The sequence below is a fragment of the Scyliorhinus torazame genome, chromosome 13 (assembly GCF_047496885.1).
Source record: "Scyliorhinus torazame isolate Kashiwa2021f chromosome 13, sScyTor2.1, whole genome shotgun sequence".
NCBI classification, from domain to species: Eukaryota; Metazoa; Chordata; class Chondrichthyes; order Carcharhiniformes; family Scyliorhinidae; genus Scyliorhinus; species Scyliorhinus torazame.
The window spans coordinates 6401450-6424916 of NC_092719.1; the positions used below are offsets into that span (position 1 = coordinate 6401450).

The following is a 23467-nucleotide window of genomic DNA, read 5'->3' on the forward strand; positions in this document are numbered from 1 at the left end:
GGTGCCACACTACAGGAAGGATAAGAAAGCACTGGAGAGAGAGCAGAAGAGGTTTACAAGAATGGTTCCAGGATGAGAAACTTCAGTTATGAGGACAGATTGGAGAGGTTGGGAATATTCTGCCTGGAGACGAGAAGGCTCGTGATAGAGATGTTCAAAATCAGGAGGGGACTGGACAGAGTAAAAAGGGAGAAACTGTTCCCGCTTGTAAAAGGATCCAGAATGAGAGGGCACAGATTTAAAGTGATTCGCAAAAGAAACAAATGTGATGCGAGAAAAAACTTTTTCACACAGCGAGTGATCCAGGACTGGAATGTACGGCCTGGATGTGTGGCGGAGGCAACTTCAATTGAGGCATTCACGAGGGCGTTAGATGATTACTTGAATAGAAACAATGTGCGGGAGTACGGGAAGAGGCAGGGGAATGGCACATGATGCTCATGTGGCGAGCTAGTGCAGATACAATGGGCCGAATGGCCTCCACTTGCACTGTAACAATTCTGTGAGATGCTGGTGTAGCGATGTAGAGACCGCAAAGCCTCTACATATACAGGGTAAAGGTCCCTACAAGCTTCCAGCTAGTAAATGTTCAGAGATACATCATATATTTTGCCTCAGTCAAATTATGTTTTTCCTAGGCTGTAGTCCTCTTAACTTGGGTGGAATGGATCTTGTTCTTTGTAGTCTTGCGACCTGCAGATTTCTTAGTGAACGACGTTGTTCCTCATTGTCCCTAAAGTCGTGGATGCTTTAAATTCATATGTTTTTACAAGTGGACATCCAATTGTTTTCTTAAAAACAAGTGTAACAAACCCAGTGGGATGTGAAAATTCCTCTGCAACTCTGGCCAACATGCTCTACTCTTACAATGAAGCAATCAAAAATGTTAATTCTTGCACAAGAAAGGACATTTAACTTCGCCCTAATGTGCAATAAAAACCCAAGTACAATTCCAAAATAAAATTTCAATCGGATGAATTCAGATAAAAGCTGGGGAAGCAGGTTTCCAGCAGATTTTATATATTACAATGTGCTGGTGTCTTCAATCCTTATTTTCTGCAATATTCAATGGTGCACACATCAGCATCTCCATATTACACTAGATGCTAATGCAGTCTACGTCAATTCACCCCCGCCTTAAAACCAATGGGCCTGCATCTCGCCAAGGGGCCCAGCTCAATATTTTCAATGTAAAATGCAGCAGGCGCATTCGACAATCTTGGAACTCAAAATGCCCAGTCTATGGAACATTATGATGTCAAATTGAAAGCCCACTCAAACATTATTTCTTTAAATAATGTAGTCGCGGTCTTTATCAAACAATATTTTACACAACTGAGGTGGAGTTGATGAATAAATGCAATATTCAGAAAAGTATAGTTCGGAATAAGTAATAGGAAAAACATCCTCCGTCACAAGGGCAATAAATCTTTGGAATGATGTGTGGGGCAAGCCGGCAAAGAGAAATGGAGAATATTCAAAATGGATGTTGGGCTGGGAACAGTAAAGATACTGAAGGATTGAGCTTCAATGTGACAGATTACATTTTCTGATTGACTGTTTTAATGTTATGACAAGTGCGCAGTGTAGTTGGCATGGCACGGAAAAACTGGATTATATTTGGAGTTTTTGAGTATTTCAGTACAAATATTGGAGTTACATTATTTTTGTTATTAGTGGTATATTACTCATCAAATGCTTGACTAAAAGTTTCCACTGAACTACCTCTAGCTGGGGCAAAAAGAAGCCCTGAGCCGATAGTTTCAGAACCGTTTCCAGCAGATTCCAGAGAGGGGCCATATTGTTGGAGAGGACAGTGTCAAACAGACTGGTAAGCTCGAGGAAATGCTTGTTAGGAAGGAAGATGTGTTGGGTATTTTGAAAAACTTGAGGATAGACAAGTCCCCCGGCCTGACGGGATATATCCAAGGATTCTATGGGAAGCAAGAGATGAAATTGCAGAGCCGTTGGCAATGATCTTTTCGTCCTCACTGTCAACAGGGGTGGTACCAGGGGATTGGAGAGTGGCGAATGTCGTGCCCCTGTTCAAAAAAGGGAATAGGGATAACCCTGGGAATTACAGGCCAGTTAGTCTTGCTTCGGTGGTAGGCAAAGTCATGGAAAGGGTACTGAAGGATAGGATTTCTGAGCATCTGGAAAGACACTGCTTGATTAGGGATAGTCAGCACGGATTTGTGAGGGGTAGGTCTTGCCTTACAAGTCTTACTGAATTCTTTGAGGAGGTGACCAAGCATGTGGATGAAGGTAAAGCAGTGGATGTAGTGTACACAGATTTTAGTAAGGCATTTGATAAGGTTCCCCATGGTAGGCTTCTGCAGAAAGTAAGGAGGCATGGGATAGTGGGAAATTTGGCCAGTTGGATAACGAACTGGCTAACCGATAGAGGTCAGAGAGTGGTGGTGGATGGCAAATATTCAGCCTGGATCCCAGTTACGAGTGGCGTACCGCAGGGATCAGTTCTGGGTCCTCTGCTGTTTGTGATTTTCTTTTTTAAAAAAATAAAATATTTTATTGAAAATTTTTGGTCAACCAACACAGTACACTGTGCATCCTTTACACAATATTATAACAACACAAATAACAATGACCTATTTTATAAACAGAAAATGAATAAATAACAAAAATGAAAACTAACCCTAATTGGCAACTGCCTTATCACAAGTAACACTCTCCAAAAATATAATTTAACAGTCCAATATACAATTATCTGTAGCAACGACCTATACATATTATACAGTATATATTAACAACCCTGAGAGTCCTTCTGGTCGTCCCCCCCCCCCGATCCTGGGCTGCTGCTGCTGCCTTCTTTTTTCCATTCCATCTATCTTTCTGCGAGGTATTCGACGAACGGTTGCCACCGCCTGGTGAACCCTTGAGCCGACCCCCTTAGAACGAACTTAATCCGCTCTAGCTTTATAAACCCTGCCATGTCATTTATCCAGGTCTCCACCCCCGGGGGCTTGGCTTCTTTCCACATTAGCAATATCCTGCGCCGGGCTACTAGGGACGCAAAGGCCAAAACATCGGCCTCTCTCGCCTCCTGCACTCCCGGCTCTTGTGCAACCCCAAATATAGCCAACCCCCAGCTTGGTTCGACCCGGACCCCCACTACTTTTGAAAGCACCTTTGTCACCCCCATCCAAAACCCCTGTAGTGCCGGGCATGACCAAAACATATGGGTATGATTCGCTGGGCTTCTCGAGCACCTCGCACACCTATCCTTCACCCCAAAAAATTTACTGAGCCGTGCTCCAGTCATATGCGCCTGTTTGTGATTTTCACTAATGACTTGGATGAGGGAGTTGAAGGGTGGGTCAGCAAATTTGCAGACGATACGAAGATTGGTGGAGTTGTGGATAGTGAGGAGGGCTGTTGTCGGCTGCAAAGAGACATAGATAGGAGGCCAAGATAGGATGCAGAGCTGGGCTGAGAAGTGGCAGATGGAGTTTAACCCTGAAAAGTGTGAGGTTGTCCATTTTGGAAGGACAAATATGAATGCGGAATACAGGGTTAACGGTAGAGTTCTTGGCAATGTGGAGGAGCAGAGAGATCTTGGGGTCTATGTTCATACATCTTTGAAAGTTGCCACTCAAGTGGATAGAGCTGTGAAGAAGGCCTATGGTGTGCTGGTGTTCATTAACAGAGGGATTGAATTTAAGAGCCGCGAGGTGATGATGCAGCTGTACAAAACTTTGGTAAGGCCACATTTGGAGTACTGTGTACAGTTCTGGTCACCTCATTTTAGGAAGAATGTGGAAGCTTTAGAAAAGGTGCAAAGGAGATTTACCAGGATGTTGCCTGGAATGGAGAGTAGGTCTTACGAGGAAAGGTTGAGGGTGCTAGGCCTTTTCTCATTAGAACGGAGAAGGATGAGGGGCGACTTGATAGAGGTTTATAAGATGATCAGGGGAATAGATAGAGTAGACAGTCAGAGACTTTTTCCCCGGGTGGAACAAACCATTACAAGGGGACATAAATTTAAGGTGAATGGTGGAAGATATAGGGGGGATGTCAGAGGTAGGTTCTTTACCTAGAGAGTAGTGGGGGCATGGAATGCACTGCCTGTGGAAGTAGTTGAGTCGGAAACATTAGGGACCTTCAAGCAGCTATTGGATAGGTACATGGATTACGGTAAAATGATAGTGTAGATTTATTTGTTCTTAAGGGCAGCACGATAGCATAGTGGATAGTACAATTGCTTCACAGCTCCAGGGTCCCAGGTTCGATTCCGGCTTGGGTCACTGTCTGTGCGGAGTCTGCACATCCTCCCCGTGTCTGCGTGGGTTTCCTCCGGGTGCTCCGGTTTCCTCCCACAGTCCAAAGATGTGCAGGTTAGGTGGATTGGCCATGATAAATTGCCCTTAGTGTCCAAAATTGCCCTTAGTGTTGGGTGGAGGTGTTGACTTTGGGTAGGGTGCTCTTTCCAAGAGCCGGTGCAGACTCAATGGGCCGAATGGCCTCCTTCTGCACTGTAAATTCAATGATAATCTATGATTAATCTAGGACAAAGGTTCGGCACAACATCGTGGGCCGAAGGGCCTGTTCTGTGCTGTATTTTTCTATGTTCTATGTTTCATCTTTTTCTTTTAGAAAATATTTTATTGAAGCATTATAATTTTCACAATTTAAAATGTTGACATTTCTAAAACAACTGCGCGGGTCGACGCACAAAATACCCCGTCCCCCACTTGCCTGCCCTGTCCCCAATTACCCGTATACTAAGCTCCCTGTCCTTATTTAACATTACCCTGCCAACTCCTGCTTCTTGTTTCTCCCCTCCCCCCCACACTTTTTCCCTTTCCCCCCTTACTGCTGACGTTCAATTTTTGTTAAAGAAATCGTGAATGGCTGCCAACTCCGGGCGAATCCCTGTATTGATCCTCTTAAAGCAAACTTGATTTTCTCCAGACTGAGAAACTCTACCACATCGCTGACCCACACTCCTGATTTCGGGGGCTCCGAGTCCCTCCATCTCAGCAAGATCCGTCTCCGGGCCACCAGGGAGGAGAAGGCCAGGATATCGGCCTCCCTCCCCTTCTTTGCCCCTGGAACCTCCGACACCCCAAATATTGCTAATTCTGGACTCGGCGTTACCCTACCTTCCAGGACTTCCGACATAACATCTGCAAATCCCTGCCAGAATTCCCTCAGTTTCGGACATGCCTTAAACATATGAACATGGTTGGCCGGCTACCCCCACACAGTCCACATCTGTCCTCCACCTACTCGAAGAACCGACTCATCCGGGCTATCGTTATGTGGGCCCTGTAGACTACCTTGAACTGAATCAAGCTGAGTCTAGCACAGGACGAGGATGCATTTACCCTTTTCAGGGCTTTTTCCCCCACAGTTCAGTTTCCAGCTCCCCTCCTAGCGCCTCACCTCTCTGATAAGGGCCCCTTCCCACTCTAACAATTCCCTGTATATCTCCGAAACCTTCCCACCTCCAATCCCTGTTTTTGACAGCACTTTATCCTGTAGTCCCCTCAGGGGGAGGCGAGGAAATCTTGGGACCTGCCTCCATACAAAGTCCCGCACTTGAAGGTACTGAAACCCATTCCAACCCGGCAAATCAAACTCTTCCTCTAATGTCTCCAAGGTCGGATAGCCCTCCTGGATGAATAGATAACGGTTTCATCTTTGCTTGTTCTGCACACTTACATACCTGCAGCTTTTCTTTGGCAATCTTGATAAAGCTATTGCTCTGTTACCACACGGGCATTTAAAGAAGCGCTTGATTGCATCATGCCAATGATAGTCATGGTTTTCACTCACACAAGTCTCTAGTGGCTTGAAGTAGGAATAGCTGCACTGTAAGGTAAGGGAGGAAACCATTAAGTATTTTATATTTGCATAACCAGTTAAATAAGAGGTTACAGAACTCACTGACCGGCAGCAGGGAAATAGTTCAATTTAGTTTTGATGAGATTACATATTTTACCATGGTTAACATTACCAAAGTAAAATACTTAAGGAAGACTCTTCATACCATCCACATTTGTAAACAATTAAATAATTCCTCCGCAAGGTACGTTTTGATCAACAATGCAACTTCAATTAAAAAGTAATTCTAGGGACGTAGCTGTCAATGTCAAGGCCAGTATTTATTGCTCGTCTTTATTTGCCCTGAGTTGGTGAATCATCCTCTTAAATTGCTGCAGTCCGTGTTATAAAGATGCTCCCATAGTGTTGTTGGGTAGGGAGTACCAGGATTTTCCTTCCTGCAGCTTGACACAATGCAGGGGCTGGCTCGGCTTTGTGCAATTACATCAAGTATGTTGATGTGGGATTGAAGTGACCTGAATGGGTGTGACAGGTTCCCTTCCTGGAGTGAAAGCCCCCCCCCCCCCTCCATTCGGACAGTTTCGTGGTCACTTTTACTAAACAAAGGTATCCATTTAACAGACCATGTGTGGGAATGGGCTTTTGAATTTAACCACACCGCGAAGTTCCTTCCTTCGATAATACAGGCCGCTCCAAACTGGCTACCTGGAGTTTGTGGTCAGCAGTAAAGCAAGGGCATATGTGGCAGACCTAAAATAAAAAGCTGTCCAGAAAGATCTAGGCTTCTCTGTGGCATGAATTGCCCCTTTCTCACTGTCAGCTTGAACATGATGTCCCGTCCAGGGAACCTCCAGGTGTCTGTGACAGTGATGTCATCAGGCAGTGCAAGCAGCCAACCACAATGAAGTATTCTCACAGACAGCAAACCAGGAAGTAAAAATCTCTGATTCCTTCCCTTTAAATTTTTAACTTTTACAGATAGTGAATTAAATGATTGGGGGACACACGTGATATTTTAAGTAGAAGCCAAGATATCAAAAACTAACTTTAAAGCAGTAAACGTATACTGTTAAAAACCCAGTTCATTCAACAGCTGTATGTTTCTTCAGGGATTTTATAGTGAGACTAACAGCTGTGGAGTATAAATCCTCATCAATCCAATGAATCCCCATTGATTGCAGTCTTCAGGGACTTGAACAGCACACCCAATGGGTAAGTGTCTAAACACCAACAGCTTTGTTCTCATCACCATCGTAAAACCTGGGCAGATATTTAAAACGCGGGCTGTTGTTTCCATTTATCATGGATCAAATGTTAGGATTCAAAAATTGGTTAAACAGTCACTGGCTCATCCAGAATTGAAATAGCTTGCGTAACCTTGTTTTCCTCTCAGATGACAGATTTAAGCTATTATCCCATTTTTATGACTTCAAAAATGTCTGGTCTAACATGAAAGGTTATACACAAAAAATGCGAAAATAAAAACCCCAGAAGAAGTTGGAATTTCTTAATGAATGCAGTTGGGTGAGCAGAAATCAGGTTTGCGATTACATCCACCTGGAGGAAGACAAAGGCTACTTTCAAACAGACATTAGACCGAGTGTTTACAGGAAGGTTCCAGGAAACGATTTCATCTCATAGCAATGTTCTTGTAAAGTATTAAGGAATTCATCTGAACTCTATTAAGTATCATTCACTACAGTAACAAGGGATTAAATTGAACACATGTTATTTTCTGCATAAAATATCATATAAAAAGATTCCATGGCGATTTTAATGATATCCCTGCACATGCAACACAGGATTTTCCTCAAACCAGTCTTTGATTATTTGACTTCCAAGAAAAATTATACGACATGCTTTTTAGGCAAGAACAGTGCAGCTTCAACAACACTCAAGGTGTTCGACACCATCCCGGACAAAGCACCCCATCCACCATCTTCAACATTCACTTCCTCCACCACTGATGCCGTGACAGCAGCAATGTGCACCAATCACAGGATACACTGCAGCAACTCACCATGGCTCCTTTGACAGCACTTTCCAAACCTGACCTCTACCGTCTAGAACAAAGCAGCAGACAGATGGGAACACCCATCACCTGCAAGTTTCCCCCCCAGGCACACACCATCCTGACGTGGAAATATATTGTCATTCCTTCACTACTGTTGGATCAAAATCCTGAAACTTCCTACAACAGCACAGCGGGTGTACCTGCATCACATGGGCTGCAGTGGTTCTAGATGGCAGCTCGCCACCACCTTCTCAACAGCAATTAAGGATGGGCCGTGAATGCTGGCCTAGCCATGCCCACATCCCATGAAGGAATAAAAAAATAAACAAACTGTGCAGATAAAAATGTATTTTGGCTTTTGTTTAATTTGTAGGAAGCTGTGCGTTTCTTTCTTTTTCCGCCTGCTCAAACTCCTCAATCTGCCAAGATCTTTGTGACATACTCCAATTCTGGCCCTGGTTTCCTTAAACCACTCTGCTGCTCTTTACTCCTTTATGTTGGTCCTTAAAACCTCATTCTTTGACCAAGCTTTTAGACAGCTGTTTAACTTTGTCTTGCGTGGCTTGGTATCAACTTTTGTCCTGTGATTTGGCCAGCTTGGGGACCCCATGATTCAATTAAATAATAACTGCAAGATGGAAACGGAACAGCAAAACGAAGGGGAGAATTGACCAAACCAGAAGAGATTAAGTCAAAGAAAAAAAAGAGTGAGAAAGCAAAGTTTCTGATTTCCACCTATAGCTCTGTGTCTGTTGGAAATAGATTTAACTCGATCATTACCTCACTATTATTTGAATAGCTGAATTACAAAACGTGTCTTAAACGACCTGCCTGCCCAAGCCAGGTCAGAATCTCTGACTTTTAACACTTGAACTATTATTTAGAGTTCGTAAAGTCCAATACCAATCTTGACTAAAAGAAGAAAAACATGGTGGCTTCCTTACTCAGCTATCTTCTCTTGGCTCGGGATTTGGGCCTGAGATTTTACCAGGATCTATATCTTTTAGTTCTCATACAGCAGGTTGCCTGTTTTCACATTTTGCAAGATATTTTAAACTTCAACATCTTCAGTCAATAGAACACTTGGTCAATGAAGGCCTCTGTCGCCTTTACCAGGAGACATCGCAAGCAGGTTTAAGAATATAGTTCAGTCGGAGTAATATCATTTCACACCTAGTGAAGACTTTAATTTACAGTCAGCCATAGTATTTAAGTTAGCTCCCTTTGAGTAGCAAGAAAACGGGACATAGACACTTCAGCATTCTTACACATGTGATCACTGTCAGATTCTTTCTGATTTCAACTTTAATTAATGGTAAGCGCTGATAGCTTCATCATTATTTCTGTTTCAGACTCCGAGGCTGTGTTTTATAAAGGCCCTAGAAATCTCGCTAAAGGGTTGAAGCTGAAAGATTTTAAATCAAGCCAATTTTTCATAGGTCACTTCATGAACAATATTGCTCATTATGCAGTGCCTGGATGGCTCCCTTCCACTGCAACGACTGAACTGTACACAATATTCCATATCTGACATGGCTGCAGCTGTACAGAAATAGCATGATTTCCACCAATAGAACAAAGTGGTCTCTGTCCTTTAAAAAGACTCCTTGGCATATCAAGCAATGAAGTGGGTGGCACGGTAGCAGTGTTTAGCACTTTGCTTCACAGCGCCAGGGTCCCAAGTTCGATTCTCGCTTGGGTCACTGCCTGTGCAGAGTCTGCATGTTCTCCCAGTGTCTGCGTGGGTTTCCTCCAGGTTCCTCCCACAAGTCCCGAAAGACGTGTCTGTTAGGTAAATTGGACATTCCGAATTCTCTCTGTGTACCCAAACAGACGCTGGAATATAAGCTACCTTTGTACTGCACCACCTAATGTTGAACAAAGCCAAAGTGCTCTGTGTCATCACTTCGTTGCCATGTTAATGTAAGCCTATTTGTGACAATAATTTTTTATTTAAAAAAAATATGTTTATTAAGAATTTTTAACAAAATTTTCAACCATACAAAACAAACCCCCCCCCGTAACACAAAAGAAAGAAAGCTTGCATAGCAAGACATGAACATGGCAAGTCAATGTGATACAGAGCTTTGTACATGGGATTCCTCCCGTACATATCAGTTTCCCGGATCATTCATGTGTTTTCTTGCTCAAATGCCCCCCAGAAAGGCCCCCCTTCCCCCAAGAAAGATGTCTCGCCCCCCCCCCCCCGCCCCCCAGGTTGCTGCTGCTGCTGTCCGACCTTCCTCTAACGCTCCGCGAGATAGTCTAGGAACGGTTGCCACTGCCTGTAGAACCCCTGCGCAGACCCCCTCAAGGCAAACTTTATCCTCTCCAACTTGATAAACCCTGCCATATAATTTATCCAGGCCTCTACGCTGGGGGGCTTCGCCTCTTTCCACATTAACAAGATCCTTCGCCGGGCTACTAGGGACGCAAAGGCCAGAATGCCGGCCTCTTTCGCCTCCTGCACTCCTGGCTCGTCCACTACTCCAAATAGCGCTAGCCCCCAGCTTGGCTTGACCCGGACCTTCACCACCTTAGATACTGTTCCCGCAACTCCCCTCCAGAACCCCTCCAGTGCCGGGCACGACCAAAACATATGGACATGGTTCGCCGGACTTCCTGAGCACCTCCCACATCTGTCCTCCACCCCAAAGAACCTACTCAGCCTCGCCCCCGTCATATGCGCTCTGTGAACTACCTAAAACTGTATCAGGCTAAGCCTGGCACACGAGGAAGAGGAATTAACCCTACTTAGGGCATCAGACAACAGCCCCTCCTCAATCTCTTCCCCTAGCTCCTCTTCCCATTTACCTTTTAGCTCCTCTACCAAAGCCTCCCCCTCTTCTTTCATCTCCTGGTATATCGCCGACACCTTGCCCTCCCCGACCCATACGCCCGGAATCACCCTGTCTTGAATCCCGTGTGCCGGGAGCAGCGGGAATTCCCTCACCTGCCGCCTCACAAACGCCCTCACTTGCATATACCTGAAAGCATTTCCCGGGGGTAGTCCAAATTTCTCCTCCAGCGCCCCTAAGCTCGCAAACGTCCCGTCGATGAACAGGTCCCCCATTCTTCTAATCCCTGCCCGATGCCAGCTCTGAAACCCCTCGTCCATCCTTCCTGGGACACACCGATGGTTATCCCTGATCGGGGACCACACCGAGGCTCCCATCGCTCCCCTATGTCGTCTCCACTGCCCCCAGATCTTTAACGTTGCCGCCACCACCGGGCTCGTGGTGTACCTTGTCGGCGAGAGCGGCAACGGTGCCGTCACCTGCGCCCCCAGGCTCGATCCTTTGCAGGATGCCATCTCCAACCTCTTCCACGCCGCCCCCTCTCCCTCCATCACCCACTTACGGATCATCGCCAAGTTGGCTGCCCAGTAGTAGCCACCCAGATTCGGCAACGCCAACCCTCCTCTATCTCTGCTACGCTCCAGGAACCCCCTCCTTACCCTCGGGGTCTTGCTCGTCCACACAAATCCCATAATGCTCCTGCTTACCCTCTTAAAGGCCTTGGTAATCACAATTGGGAGGCATTGGAATACAAAAAGAAACCTCGGGAGGACCACATTTTAATTGACTGTACCCTGCCCGCCAGCGAGAGTGGCAACATGTCCCACCTTTTAAAGTCCTCCTCCATCTGTTCCACCAGCCGCGTCAAATTAAGTTTGTGCAGTGCCCCCCAGCTCCTAGCTACCTGAATCCCCAAGTATCGAAAGCTCCTTTCCACCCTCCTCAACGGTAGGTCGTCTATCCCTCTTCCCTGATCCCCTGGCTGCACCACAAAGAGCTCACTCTTTCCCACATTGAGCTTATAGCCCGAGAAGTCTCCAAACTCCCTTAGGATCTGCATGACCTCAACCATCCCCTCCACTGGATCCGCCACATACAGCAACAAGTCGTCTGCATACAGCGACACTCGATGTTCCTCTCCCCTCGAACCACCCCCTTCCATTTCCCCGACTCCCTTAACGCCATGGCCAAAGGTTCAATTGCTAATGCAAACAGCAGAGGGGACAGGGGCACCCCTGCCTCGTCCCTCGGTACAGCCGGAAATACTCCGACCTCCGCCGGTTCGTGACCACACTCGCCACCGGGGCACTATACAGGAGCTTAACCCAACTAATAAACCCCCCCCCCCCCCCACCCCCCGAACCCAAACCTCCTCAACACTTCCCAGAGATACTCCCCCTCTACTCGGTCAAAGGCCTTCTCCGCGTCCATAGCTGCCACTATCTCCGCCTCTCCCTCCACCGATGGCATCATAATCACATTCAGCAGCCTCCGCACATTAGCATTTAACTGCCTACCCTTTACGAATCCCATCTGATCCTCGTGAATCACCCCCGGGACACAGTCCTCAATCATCGTAGCCAACATTTTTGCCAGCAACTTAGCATCTACGTTGAGGAGCGAGATCGGTCTACACGACCCGCATTGCAGTGGGTCTTTATCCCGCTTCAAGATCAAAGAGATTGTCGTCTCCGACATTGTCGGGGGCAGGGTCCCCCTCCCTTGCTTCATTGAAGGTCCTTACCAGCAGCGGGGCTAACAGATCTACATACTTCCTATAAAACTCCACCGGGAACCCATCCGGCCCCGGGGCCTTCCCCGCCTGCATGCTCCCCAGTCCTTTAACCAGCTCTTCCACCCCAATGGGTGCCCCCAAACCAGCCACCTCCTGCTCCTCCACCCTCGGGAACCCCAGTTGGTCCAAGAATCGCCGCATCCCCTCTTTTCCCTCTGGGGGCTGGGACCTATACAGCTCCTCGTAAAAGGCCTTAAATGCCTCATTCACTTTCACCGCACTCCACACCGTAGTTCCCCTGCCATCCTTGACTCCACCTATTTCCCTCGCTGCCATCGTCTTACGGAGCTGATGTGCCAGCATCTGACTCGCCTTCTCCCCATATTCATATATCGCCCCCTGTGCCTTCCTCCACTGTGCCTCTGCCTTCCCTGTGGTCAACAGGTCGAACTCCGTCTGGAGACTTCGTCTCTCCCTGAGTAGTCCCTCATCAGGAGCATCTGCATATCTCCTGTCCACCCTTACAATCTCCCCCACTAACCGCTCCCTTTCCCTGCCCTCTCTCTTCATCCTATGAGCCCTGATGGAGATGAACTCTCTCCTGACCACCGCCTTCAGCGCCTCCCATACTACTCCCACCTGCACCTCCCCGTTGTCGTTGGCCTCCAGGTACCTTTCGATGCACCCCTGCACCCTCCCACACACTTCCTCGTCTGCCAGCAGTCCCACATCCAACTGCCACAACGGGCGTTCGTCCCTCTCCTCCCCCAGCTCTAGCTCCACCCAATGCAGGGCGTGGTCTGAAATGGCTATGGCTGAATACTCCGTTCCCTCCACTTTCGGGATCAATGCCCTGCCCAAAACAAAAAAATCTATCCGGGAGTAGGCCTTATGCAAAGGGAGAAAAAATAAAATTCTCTGGTCAAAGGCCTGGCAAATCTCCACGGATCTACTCCCCCATCTGATCCATAAACCCCCTGAGCACCTTGGCCGCCGCCAGCCTCTTCCCCGTCCTAGATCTGGAACGATCTAATGCTGGGTCCAACACTGTGTTGAAATCACCACCCATTATCAAGCTCCCTACCTCCAAGTCTGGAATACGCCCCAACATCCGTTTCATGAATCCAGCATCGTCCCAGTTCGGGGCGTATACATTTACCAATACCACCTCCGTCACCTGCAACCTACCGCTCACCATCACGTATCGGCCTCCATTGTCCGCTACTATGTTCTTGGCCTCAAACGACACCCGCTTCCCCACCAGTATTGCCACTCCTCTATTCTTCGCATCCAGCCCAGAATGGAACACCTGTCCTACCCATCCCTTCCTTAACCTGACCTGATCTGCCACCTTCAGATGTGTCTCCTGAAGCATGACCATGTCTGCCTTCAGTCCCTTTAGGTGCGCGAACACTCGGGCCCTCTTAACCGGCCCGTTTAGACCTCTCACATTCCACGTGATCAGCCGGATTGGGGGGCTACCCCCCCCCCCCCCCCCCCCACCCGGCCGCCGACTAGCCATCTCCTATCTTAGGTCAGTCCCGTGCCCGCGCCTCCCGCACCCTCCAGTCCCCCCCGACGGGGAACCCCCGCCCCGACCACCTCTTCCATTTTCAGTTCCCCCCTCAGCCAGTGTAGCAGCAACCCTATTGTCCCCCCCTCCCCCCGCTAGATCCGCATCTAGCTCTTTTGCTCCCCCCATACTACTTCCGTGAGTCAGCTGACCCCGGCTTCCCCTTGATCTCCCCGTGTGGGAGTCTCTCCTCCTCCTTACCTTCCTCCACCCCCCCCCCCCCCCCCCCGCGCGGGAAAAAGCCCGCGCTTTCCTGAGCCAGCCCCGCCCCCTGTGGAGCAGCTCCTGCTGCGGCCTTATCCCAGTTCCCCCATCCTCGAGTCTCACCTCCCTCCAGCACCGACGCCCACATTTCCCACTACCTCGTCAACAGGAATTTGTTTTAACAAGAACTCTTCCCACATCCCCCTCCATCATCCCACCCATCAAACATTCTTTACCCATATTTACAACCCTGTATACAGTCAACATCCCCCCCACAACCACAGCCCCTCAGTTTGAGTCCAAATTTTCCGTTTGGATAGAGGTCCAAGCCTCTTCTGGCGTTTCAAAATAGTGGTGTCGGTCCTGGTACGTGACCCACAGTCGCGCTGGCTGCAGCATTCCGAACCGGACTCTTTTTTAGTGCAGCACCGCCGTGGCCCGGTTGAAGCCAGGTCTCCTCTTTGCCACCTCCGCACTCCAGTCCTGGTAGACTCGGATCACCGCATTCTCCCATCTACTGCTCCGCACCTTCTTGACCCATCTCAGGACACTTTTTTTGTCCACACGGGATTCAATCAAAAAATTTCCGTTGGGGCTCCTCTGGAGAGCCCAAAAGTCCGTGATAGCGGGAGCTGCCGAAATGTGCGGCTTAGCTCCGCATCGCCGCAACCGGAAGTTATTTGTGACAATAACAAAGATTATTATTACTATTAACTAATGCTCAATTCACTCCTCGGAAAGATCTATTCTCCCATAGAATAAAGGACCCACCTTACAGAAATTATTGAAGAAATTTGAAGTTATTGAAGAAAATATGTACATTTTGCACCTAGTTTCAAATGAACAACTGCATTTGGTTATGCCAAAGTAGTATTTCCACTAACGTTGCCTGTTAAAATCAGATTATTTTGGGGAAAAAATGTTTTCTTCCAATCTCTTTTCTCTGCACCCTGCCTGGGGAGTTCTGCCTCAAATTGATTTTGTGGATTTCAGCGATACAGGAATCACTGATAAATGATCCAACCCAAGTCTTTATATGACACATTGGAACAGAGATATCAATGACAGCATGTCCTCGTTTTAAGTCGACTCACGTAACGTTATTCTGTTTTAAGTCGTTTATTCTTTGGGGCTTGTTATTCTGATATGCGGTACCATTTTCAATTCTGCATCATTTGCATGTGTCGCTGGCGAGTTGCACTTCGGCAACGCCGTCGAGAGACCAATGGAACAGTGCTGTTCACAGGGGCGAGACCATGGCAGGATTTGAATACCAGAACGAGAATTTAAAATTTGGAGGGTCACTAGCCAAAATAAGACAGCAGGCACAGTGGCGTTAGGTGAATGGGACCTGGTAGGACAACAGCTCCTACGGTCATCAATCAAGATGAATTCAAGAAGGCGAGGAGAGATGAAGAAAATCAATCAAAAGGAAAAACGGAAATGTTTTTTTTTTTTTAAAAAGATCTGCTTTAGTCTCAATATATGGTCTTCTTTTGGGATTGTTTCACAAATCTTAGGTGTCAATGCCACTGTTGTAAAGCAGACAAGCGAAGGAGAAATTTCTACTGGTATTTTTCCTGTTTTGGGGAAGTCAGTTGCTTCTCATTAACCCAAAACATTGCATGGCTGTAAAACACGACTGCAATGGAAAATTACATCAGGTTCTCAAAATGACTTGTTTTTCAGGGTTGTAAAACCACAAACTCCCAAATTTATCACATACTGTCGCAACATTTGATTTGTGGCACAAGATACAAATGAGTTCTTTGATTACGAACAGTTCAATAGAGAATGGTGGCACACACTGGGTTCACTGGTCCCATAAATTCACTCACCGTTTTACAGCTAACCACTCTGCACTTCAATTCGCGTATGTTTTTCATTTTTTCTTCCATTTGCTCTTTCTTCACCAACGGTTCAAAGTATTGCTCTTGAAGTTCTGCCTCGACCTGTTGAAACATAAGGCAGTTCTCAATCCTGTTACCAGATCACAGCTGGCAGTTCAGAATAGATTACGTACCTGTTATCTAAAAATCAGAGTCCCAAAGCCATAATACAAACACTGCCAAAATGTTTCACATAACGGGTTAGTGTATGTAAATAAGCCAATGCTCATTAAAACGAGGGGATACAGTTTAAAAATAAGGGATCTCTCATTTAAGATGGAGAAGGGAAGAACTTTTCTCTCCGAGGATTGTGAACCTCTGAAACTCTCCTCCCACGGGGAATGGTGGTGGTAGCATCATTGAATATTTTTTAAAAAAAAAAATAGATTTAGAGTACCCAATTCATTTTTTCCAATTAAGGGGCAATTTAGCATGTTCAATCCACCTACTCTTTGGGTTGTGGGGGCGAAACCCACGCAAACACGGGGAGAATGTGCAAACTCCACACGGACAGTGACCCAGAGCCAGGGTCGAACCTGGGACCTCAACGCTGTGAGACTGCAGTGCTAACCACTGCGCCACCGTGCCGCCCTATCATTGAATAATTTTAAGGTAGATAGCTTTTTAGCTAACAAGGGAGTCGAAGGTTATCGAGGGTAGGGAGAAGGCGGAGCTGAGGCCTCAAATCAGATCAGCCACCACGTAGTCGAATGGAGGAGCAGGCTCGAGAGGCCAGATAGCTCCTAATTTATACATTAAATAGGCCACAATTAATAAAGAGCAGGAAATTCAGAGGAATTAATCACTCACTATTGCCTTGATGTTATAAAATTCAACTCCCCCTTTCAATTACGGAAAGAATGAACTTGCATTTACGTAGCACCATTCATGGCCAAAGGTCATCCCAACATACTTCAGACAATAAACGTGAGTGATGAGCTGTTGCGATGTGGAGATTTACAGCGGCTTTTCTGGGTGCCACAAACAGTCATTTTTTAATTCAGTCACAGGATGTGGGTGTTGCTGGCTAGGACAGCATTTATTGCCCATCTCTAATTGCCCTTGAGAAGGTAGAAGGGAGCAGCCTTCTTGAAACGCTGCAGTCCATGTGGTGCAGGTACACCCACAGTGCTGTTGGGGAGGGAGTTCCAGGATTCTGACCCAGCGACAGTGAAGGAACGGCTGATATAGTTCCAATCCAGGATGGTGAGTGGTTTGCAGGGGAACGTGCAGCTGGTGGCGTCTTCGATAAGATTAAATGACGAGATAGTGTGTTTAAATTGGGGCCGTCTGCTCCCTGAAGTTGGGGCAAAATATCCCATGGCTGTTATTTTGAAGAAGTGCAGGCAGGTTTTTCCCAGGGACCTGGCTAATATTTAATACTCAATCCACATCACAAAAAAACATATTATCTGGTCATTATCACGTTGTTTGTTGGAGCTGTATTTCCTACATTGCAAACAGTGATCGCACTTTAGAAAGTACTTCACGGGCTCTAAAAGCACTTTGGGATGTCCTGTAGTTTTTGAGACGTCAGCCTAGATTAAATGCTCAAGTCTCTGGGCTGCTTGACAGACCCATGATCTTATTAATTGGGAGAGGATACCACCACTGAATCTCAGTATACATATGAGTAAGATAAGGACTCATGGAATTGGGGAAGATATATCAGCATGGCAGGATTAATGCACAACCAGTAGGAAGAAATGGGGATTTTTTAGTTGGCAGGCTGCAACCAACAATGCTGGGTCTCAGCGATTTAAAAATGATTTTTAAAACTTTGATGAAGAGACCGAGAGTAATGTTTCCAAGTTTGCTGACAATATAAAGCTAGAAGGTGTCATGTGAGAGTACCTTTAAGACATGGATGTTTAAGCAATGTACCTTTAAGAAAACAGTGATGTCAGAGAGTGGGTGGAACGGAGGTCAGGTCAGCCATTTTGCAGTTTAGTTTTGCAGTTTGGAGGAAAAGAGCTGGGAGTGTCTGTGTTTGCAGTGAGCTGGATCTCTGCCATGAAAGACTATCTCTGGATCATTTGGGTGATTTAAACTCATAATTGTCAAGCCTTTAACCTGATGTGATTTTGTTTAAAGGTGTTAAGTCTCTTGGAAGTTTGAAGGAACATTTTAAGGAATTATTTACTGTTGCAATATTTTCTGAGTTATCTTTGAAGGAAGGGGTGTTAAGAGATCCAATGTTTATTTAAGATGTTAAGTTGAGTTCATGGAATAAACAGTGTTTTGTGTTTAAAAACGCATGTGTCCATAATTGTAATCCCACACCTAGGGAAAAAGCCGTGTGCTAGGAAAAGCAACAAATACATTAAAGGGAGAGGTTGGTTGAACTCCATGATACATTTTGGGGTTCTGAAAACGCCTCGCCCATAACAAAGGGAACAGAATTTGGGAGGAGGGCAGAGATATAAAAACAGGAAAAGCTGGGAGAACTCAGCAGGTCTGACAACATTTGTATAGCAAGAAACCTTACAACACCAGGTTAAAGTCCAACAGGTTTCTTTCGTATCACTAGCTTTCGGAGCACTGCTCCTTCCTCAGGTGAATTAATCATTTGTAGGGAGAGAAAGAGTTAACGCTTCGAGTCCTTCAGACTCTTCTGCCAAACCAGTTACGCAAAGAAATATAGACAGGTTAAACGAGTGGACAAGATGGATTGTGCGTGAGGTCATTCAAGCGTGAGGTATGAAAAGCATAATATATTTTAAAAGGTGTCTGACATCTAAAAGTTAATGTTCAGAAAAATTTGAGTGTACTCTTACGAGGAACACAAATTAACGTGCAGGTAGAGCAAGCAATTGGGAGGGAAAATAGCACATTGCGAGAAGATTGGGGTACAAAAATAAGGGCGTTGCTCGAATTGCAAGTGCTTTGGTGAGATCTGGAGCATTCTGCACAGTTTTAGTCTCTATATTTCAGGAAAGATTGGAGGTGATAGTGATGATTCACTGTCAGGCAGCGAGTTCCAGACTCCCAACACTCTCTGGGTGAAAACGTTTTTCCTCACATCCCCTCCAAAACTCCTGCCCCTTACCGTAATTCCATGCCCACTGGTCATTGATCGCTCCACCAAGGGGAAATGTTTCTTCTCGTCTACTCCATCTATTCCCCTCATCATTTTATATATCTCAATCGTGTCTCCCCTGCTCCAAGGAAAGGCTAGACTGAATGGCCTACTTATCCCCTCCTCTTGAATAATGGTACCACATTGGCTATCCTCCAGCACCTCTCCTGTGGCCACAGTGGAATTGAAAATTATTGCCAGTGCCCTTGCTATTTCCTCCCTTACCTCACTCAATGGCCTGGGATACATTTCCTCTGGCCCTGGAGATTAATCTACTTTTAAGCCTGCCAGACCACTCAGAACCTCCTCTCTGTCTATGTTAATTTCTTAAATTTTATCACAGCCATTCTCCCTGATTTTTATACCCACATTGTATCGGTGTTCACCAGTGAGTGGGACAGAATATTAATTTAGAACTTGACCGACATTCTCCGGCTCCACACACAAATTACTGCTGTGGTTCTTAATGGGCCCTATTCTTTCCCGTTATCCTTTTACCCTTAAATGTACTTGTAAAACAACTTAGAATTTTCCTTTATTTTACTGCCAGTATCCTTTCATGTCCACTTTTTTCTCTCCTAATTTCCTTTTTAAGTTTCCACTTGCACAATTTATATGCCTCCAGGGCTTCTGCTGTTTTGAGCCCTCAATATCTGCTGTAAGCTTCCCTTTTTCTCCTGATCCAATGCTGTATATCCCTCGATATCTAGAGTTCACTGGATTTGTTGGTCCCACCCTTTTTCTTTATTGGAACATGTTGGCCCTGTACTCTCCCCATCTTCTTCTTGAATGCGTCCCGCTGTTCTGTCACAGATTTACCTCAAGGGTCCCTAGTCCACTCTGGCCAAATCAGATCGGATCTTATTAAAATCGGCCTTCCCCTAGTTTAGAACTTTTATTTCAGGCCCCTCCTTGCCTTTACCATAAGGATGTTGAATTTAACAGTTATGATTGCTGTCTGCAAAATGCTCCCCCCCCCCCCCCGACACTTCAACCACTTGTCTGGTTTTGTTATCTAAAATTAAGTACTGTCTCCTCTCTTTTTTTTTGGTTTTTAAAATAAATTTAGGAGTACCCAATTATTACTTTTTCCAATTAAGGGGCAATTTTAGCGTGGCCAATCCACATACTCTACACATCTTTGGGTTGTGGGGGTGAGACCCACGCAAACACGGGGAGAATGTGCAAACTCCACACAGACAGTGACCCAGGGCCAGGATCAAACCCGGGTCCTCGGTGCATGAGGCAGCACTGCTAACCACTGTGCCACCGTGCTGCCCCTGACTGTCTCCTCCCTTGTAGGACTTTCTACATACTGGCTTAAAAAGGTCTCCTGGATGCATTTTAAGAATTCTGCTCCCTCTAAACTTTTCACACTATGACTACCCCAGTTAGTGTTGGTGAAGTCGAAGTCCCCCACTATCACTAGCCTATTACTTTTACACTTCTCTGAAATATGCCTACATATCTACTTTTCTATGTCTCTGACTGTTAAGGGGCCTGTAGAACACTCCCAGCTGTCATATGGTGAGAGGTTGACTAGATTGGCCTACACTTAGGTGATTTTCACAGACACTCCATTGCAGTGTTAATGTAAGCCAACTTGTGACACAAATAAATATTGTTATTACTTTCTGGAGTTTAGGGGAATCTCATTGAAACATACAAGATTCTGAAGTGGTGACAGGTTGGACAGAGGCTATTTCCTCAGGCTGGACAATCTGGAACGTGGCAAACAGCCCCATGCCTAAACTGTGGCGTTAAGCCAAGCTCTTGGTCATCTGTCCTGACATATCCGGATTAGGCTTGTGCCACATTTTATTTGGTAGTTCTCCTGTCAAGTGGATTGGGTCTATGGTTAAAGGTGTACATAAATACAACGTACTGAACTTCTATCAATCAGGAAACAGTCTTTCAACTCTCCAGCAATTTCTAGTTTTCTGTCACCAAGGATTTTCAAGGTGTTAAGCTAAATATCACTTGGATAAATTTCATAAACATTGTGGGTAGAAGCAAGCATAATGCATGCATTGCGATTATAACTGAACGCTTCATGGCCCTTCACACAAAATGTGTGCGAGAAAATGTCTACAATTACACAAATTACAAGTAATAGCTTACAATATATCATCTACCTTTCCTCCCTTGTACAAATACTATTGACAATTCTGAAGGGTTGATTTGAACTTTTGATTTCTGAAATACATCAATGTTGACTGACAAATTGTAGGGTGGATACTGGCAAAATGTGCCTGGGAGGAAAAAATTTGCACTGTGCGCACATTCTATAGCCTGCAAAAAGTCTGATTTAGGTAGTGCTTCTGTGCCAAATTATAAATGTCCTGTAGCAAAAGCAAATATGATTTAAGTTCCCTGTCTCTGTTGAGTGGAACACAGACTGCCATTATACGATTAGTCAGTGGAGTTTCAACAGGAAAAACAGGGCCTGAACGTAAACCACAGCTGGCCTCATTCCATACTGTACAGTGTTGTAGTTGGACAGGAGAGACAGACAGACTGGTCGTACTTCTTGCACTGCGCCAACATGTCTCGACCTTGCGCTCAGAATTTTCTGAAACTCTGCCGAGTCCAGGTACTCCAGCTGTGAACGGTGCTTCTTTAAAGTTGGTTCATCATTTGCTTCATCTGGAGAAACAGAATTTTTAAAACAGGTATGGGTACTAACAATCTTCATGTGCAAATGTTGAATAATTTTCTGTTTTAATAAAGCACTATTATTTGTTCACCACAGATACCAAAGTTTACATGATATGACCAATGTACACTGATCTAGTCTGCCAATAAAACCGCCAAAGGTCGACAGTAGTTTCTGTGATGCAAGGCTGCCAAGGCCAGAGTATCAGAGGCATGGTCAATTCTCAATTTCTCTTCGAGGACGGAATCTTACCACATTTTTCCCAAAGTGTCAGTCTGAAAACTGGTGTGTAGCTCTTCCAGCTGCACAGGCTGGTTTTTACTCCAGATCTGGCTGTGCGGGGCAGGCACCACAGAGATTGGGGCACCCCGACCAAAACTGAAATGTAACAACCCCCCCTCTCACCAACCTTCAGAACCAGACGATGATCAGAGGTTTCCCCCACCCCCACACAATCATCAGGGGCTTCCCCTCCCCCCACAGAAGGATTGCAGCCATCCCCTGCACCTCAGTGTCCACTCTGCTCTGTACTTGCAAACAACCCCCCCCCCCCTCGCTGCCTGCTCCTCCCCCCCCCAACAACACATAAATGGAGACCCTGCCTCCCTTGAGGCTCCCACAAGGGCCCTCCTCAGCACAGGCTGGCACTACCAGCCTGTCAGTGCCAGGGGGCAACACTGAGGGCAGTGCAAGGGCTTGTTCCTCTCCACTGGGGGCTGGACTTACTGCTGCGCCCTCAGAGGAATCCCCTCGACTGAATACGTTTTTTGTAAACTTTGCCGATGTAATGTCACGTTAGTGAGGTATGAACATTTAGTGGGGTTTGTAAATAATATTAAAATTTATTGTAATCCATTTGTATGAAATTCCCGCCCTTTGTAGGTCTGAACCCCATGATGTCACCAGTGAGGGTCGGGGAAAATCGGGAAGCACGATCTCTCTGGATTTTCTGTCTGTGTCACCGATCTCTCTGACCCCCAATATATATCTTTCTTCTTTCCCAATGCTTTTATAAGTCAGTGGTGCAGCTTGTCACTATACACATAGGCCTGGGATGATAAGTGGCAAGTGACATTCCTGGCACAAGAACAGCAGGCACTGACCATGGGTGGCACACAGTGATTAGCATTGTTGCTTCACAGCTCCAGGATCCCAGATTCAATTCCCCATTGGGTGACTGTCTGTGTGGAGTATGCACGTCCTCCCCGTGTGTGCGTGGGTTTCCTCCGGGTGCTCCGGTTTCCTCCCACAGTCCAAAGATGTGCAGGTTAGGTGGATTGGCCATGCTAAATTGCCCCTTAAGTGTCCAAAACGTTTGGGTGGGGTTACTGGGATAGGGTGGAGGTGTGGGCTTTCCAAGGGCCGGTGCCGACTCGATGGGCCGAATGGCCTCCTTCTGCAGTGTAAATCCTACGATTCTATCTATTTCCACACTCCCAACAAAAAAGAATTCTGCCCTCCCCTTCCATTATCAATATCAGCATTACCATTGCTGAATTCTCCATTCTCAATATCCTGGGGTTTATTATTGAGCAGAAACCTAACTGGACTAATCAGATAAATACCATAGCTATAAGAGCATATCTACAGCAAGTAACTCATCTCATTCTGCAATGAGTAACTCACCCCCTGATTCTCCAAGTCGGTGCACAATCTATAAGGCACACGTCTGGGGTGTGATGAAATACTCTTCATGTGCGTGAACAGTGCA

The 23467-nt window shown here is 46.1% G+C and overlaps 1 protein-coding gene across 3 annotated transcripts in view; it reads right to left on the reverse strand.

Annotated features, from left to right (window-relative positions):
• The window catches only part of mcm10 (minichromosome maintenance 10 replication initiation factor), a 79546-nt gene that overhangs the window by 11210 nt on the left and 44869 nt on the right, over positions 1-23467 (reverse strand). For all 3 annotated transcript variants that reach the window (XM_072470997.1, XM_072470996.1, XM_072470994.1), the window contains exons 16-18: positions 21628-21746; positions 15971-16084; positions 5690-5835 (exon numbers count right to left, since the gene is read on the reverse strand). In XM_072470997.1, the coding sequence (XP_072327098.1) occupies positions 5690-5835; positions 15971-16084; positions 21628-21746 (379 nt within the window). The remainder of the gene's footprint in view (positions 1-5689; positions 5836-15970; positions 16085-21627; positions 21747-23467) is intronic.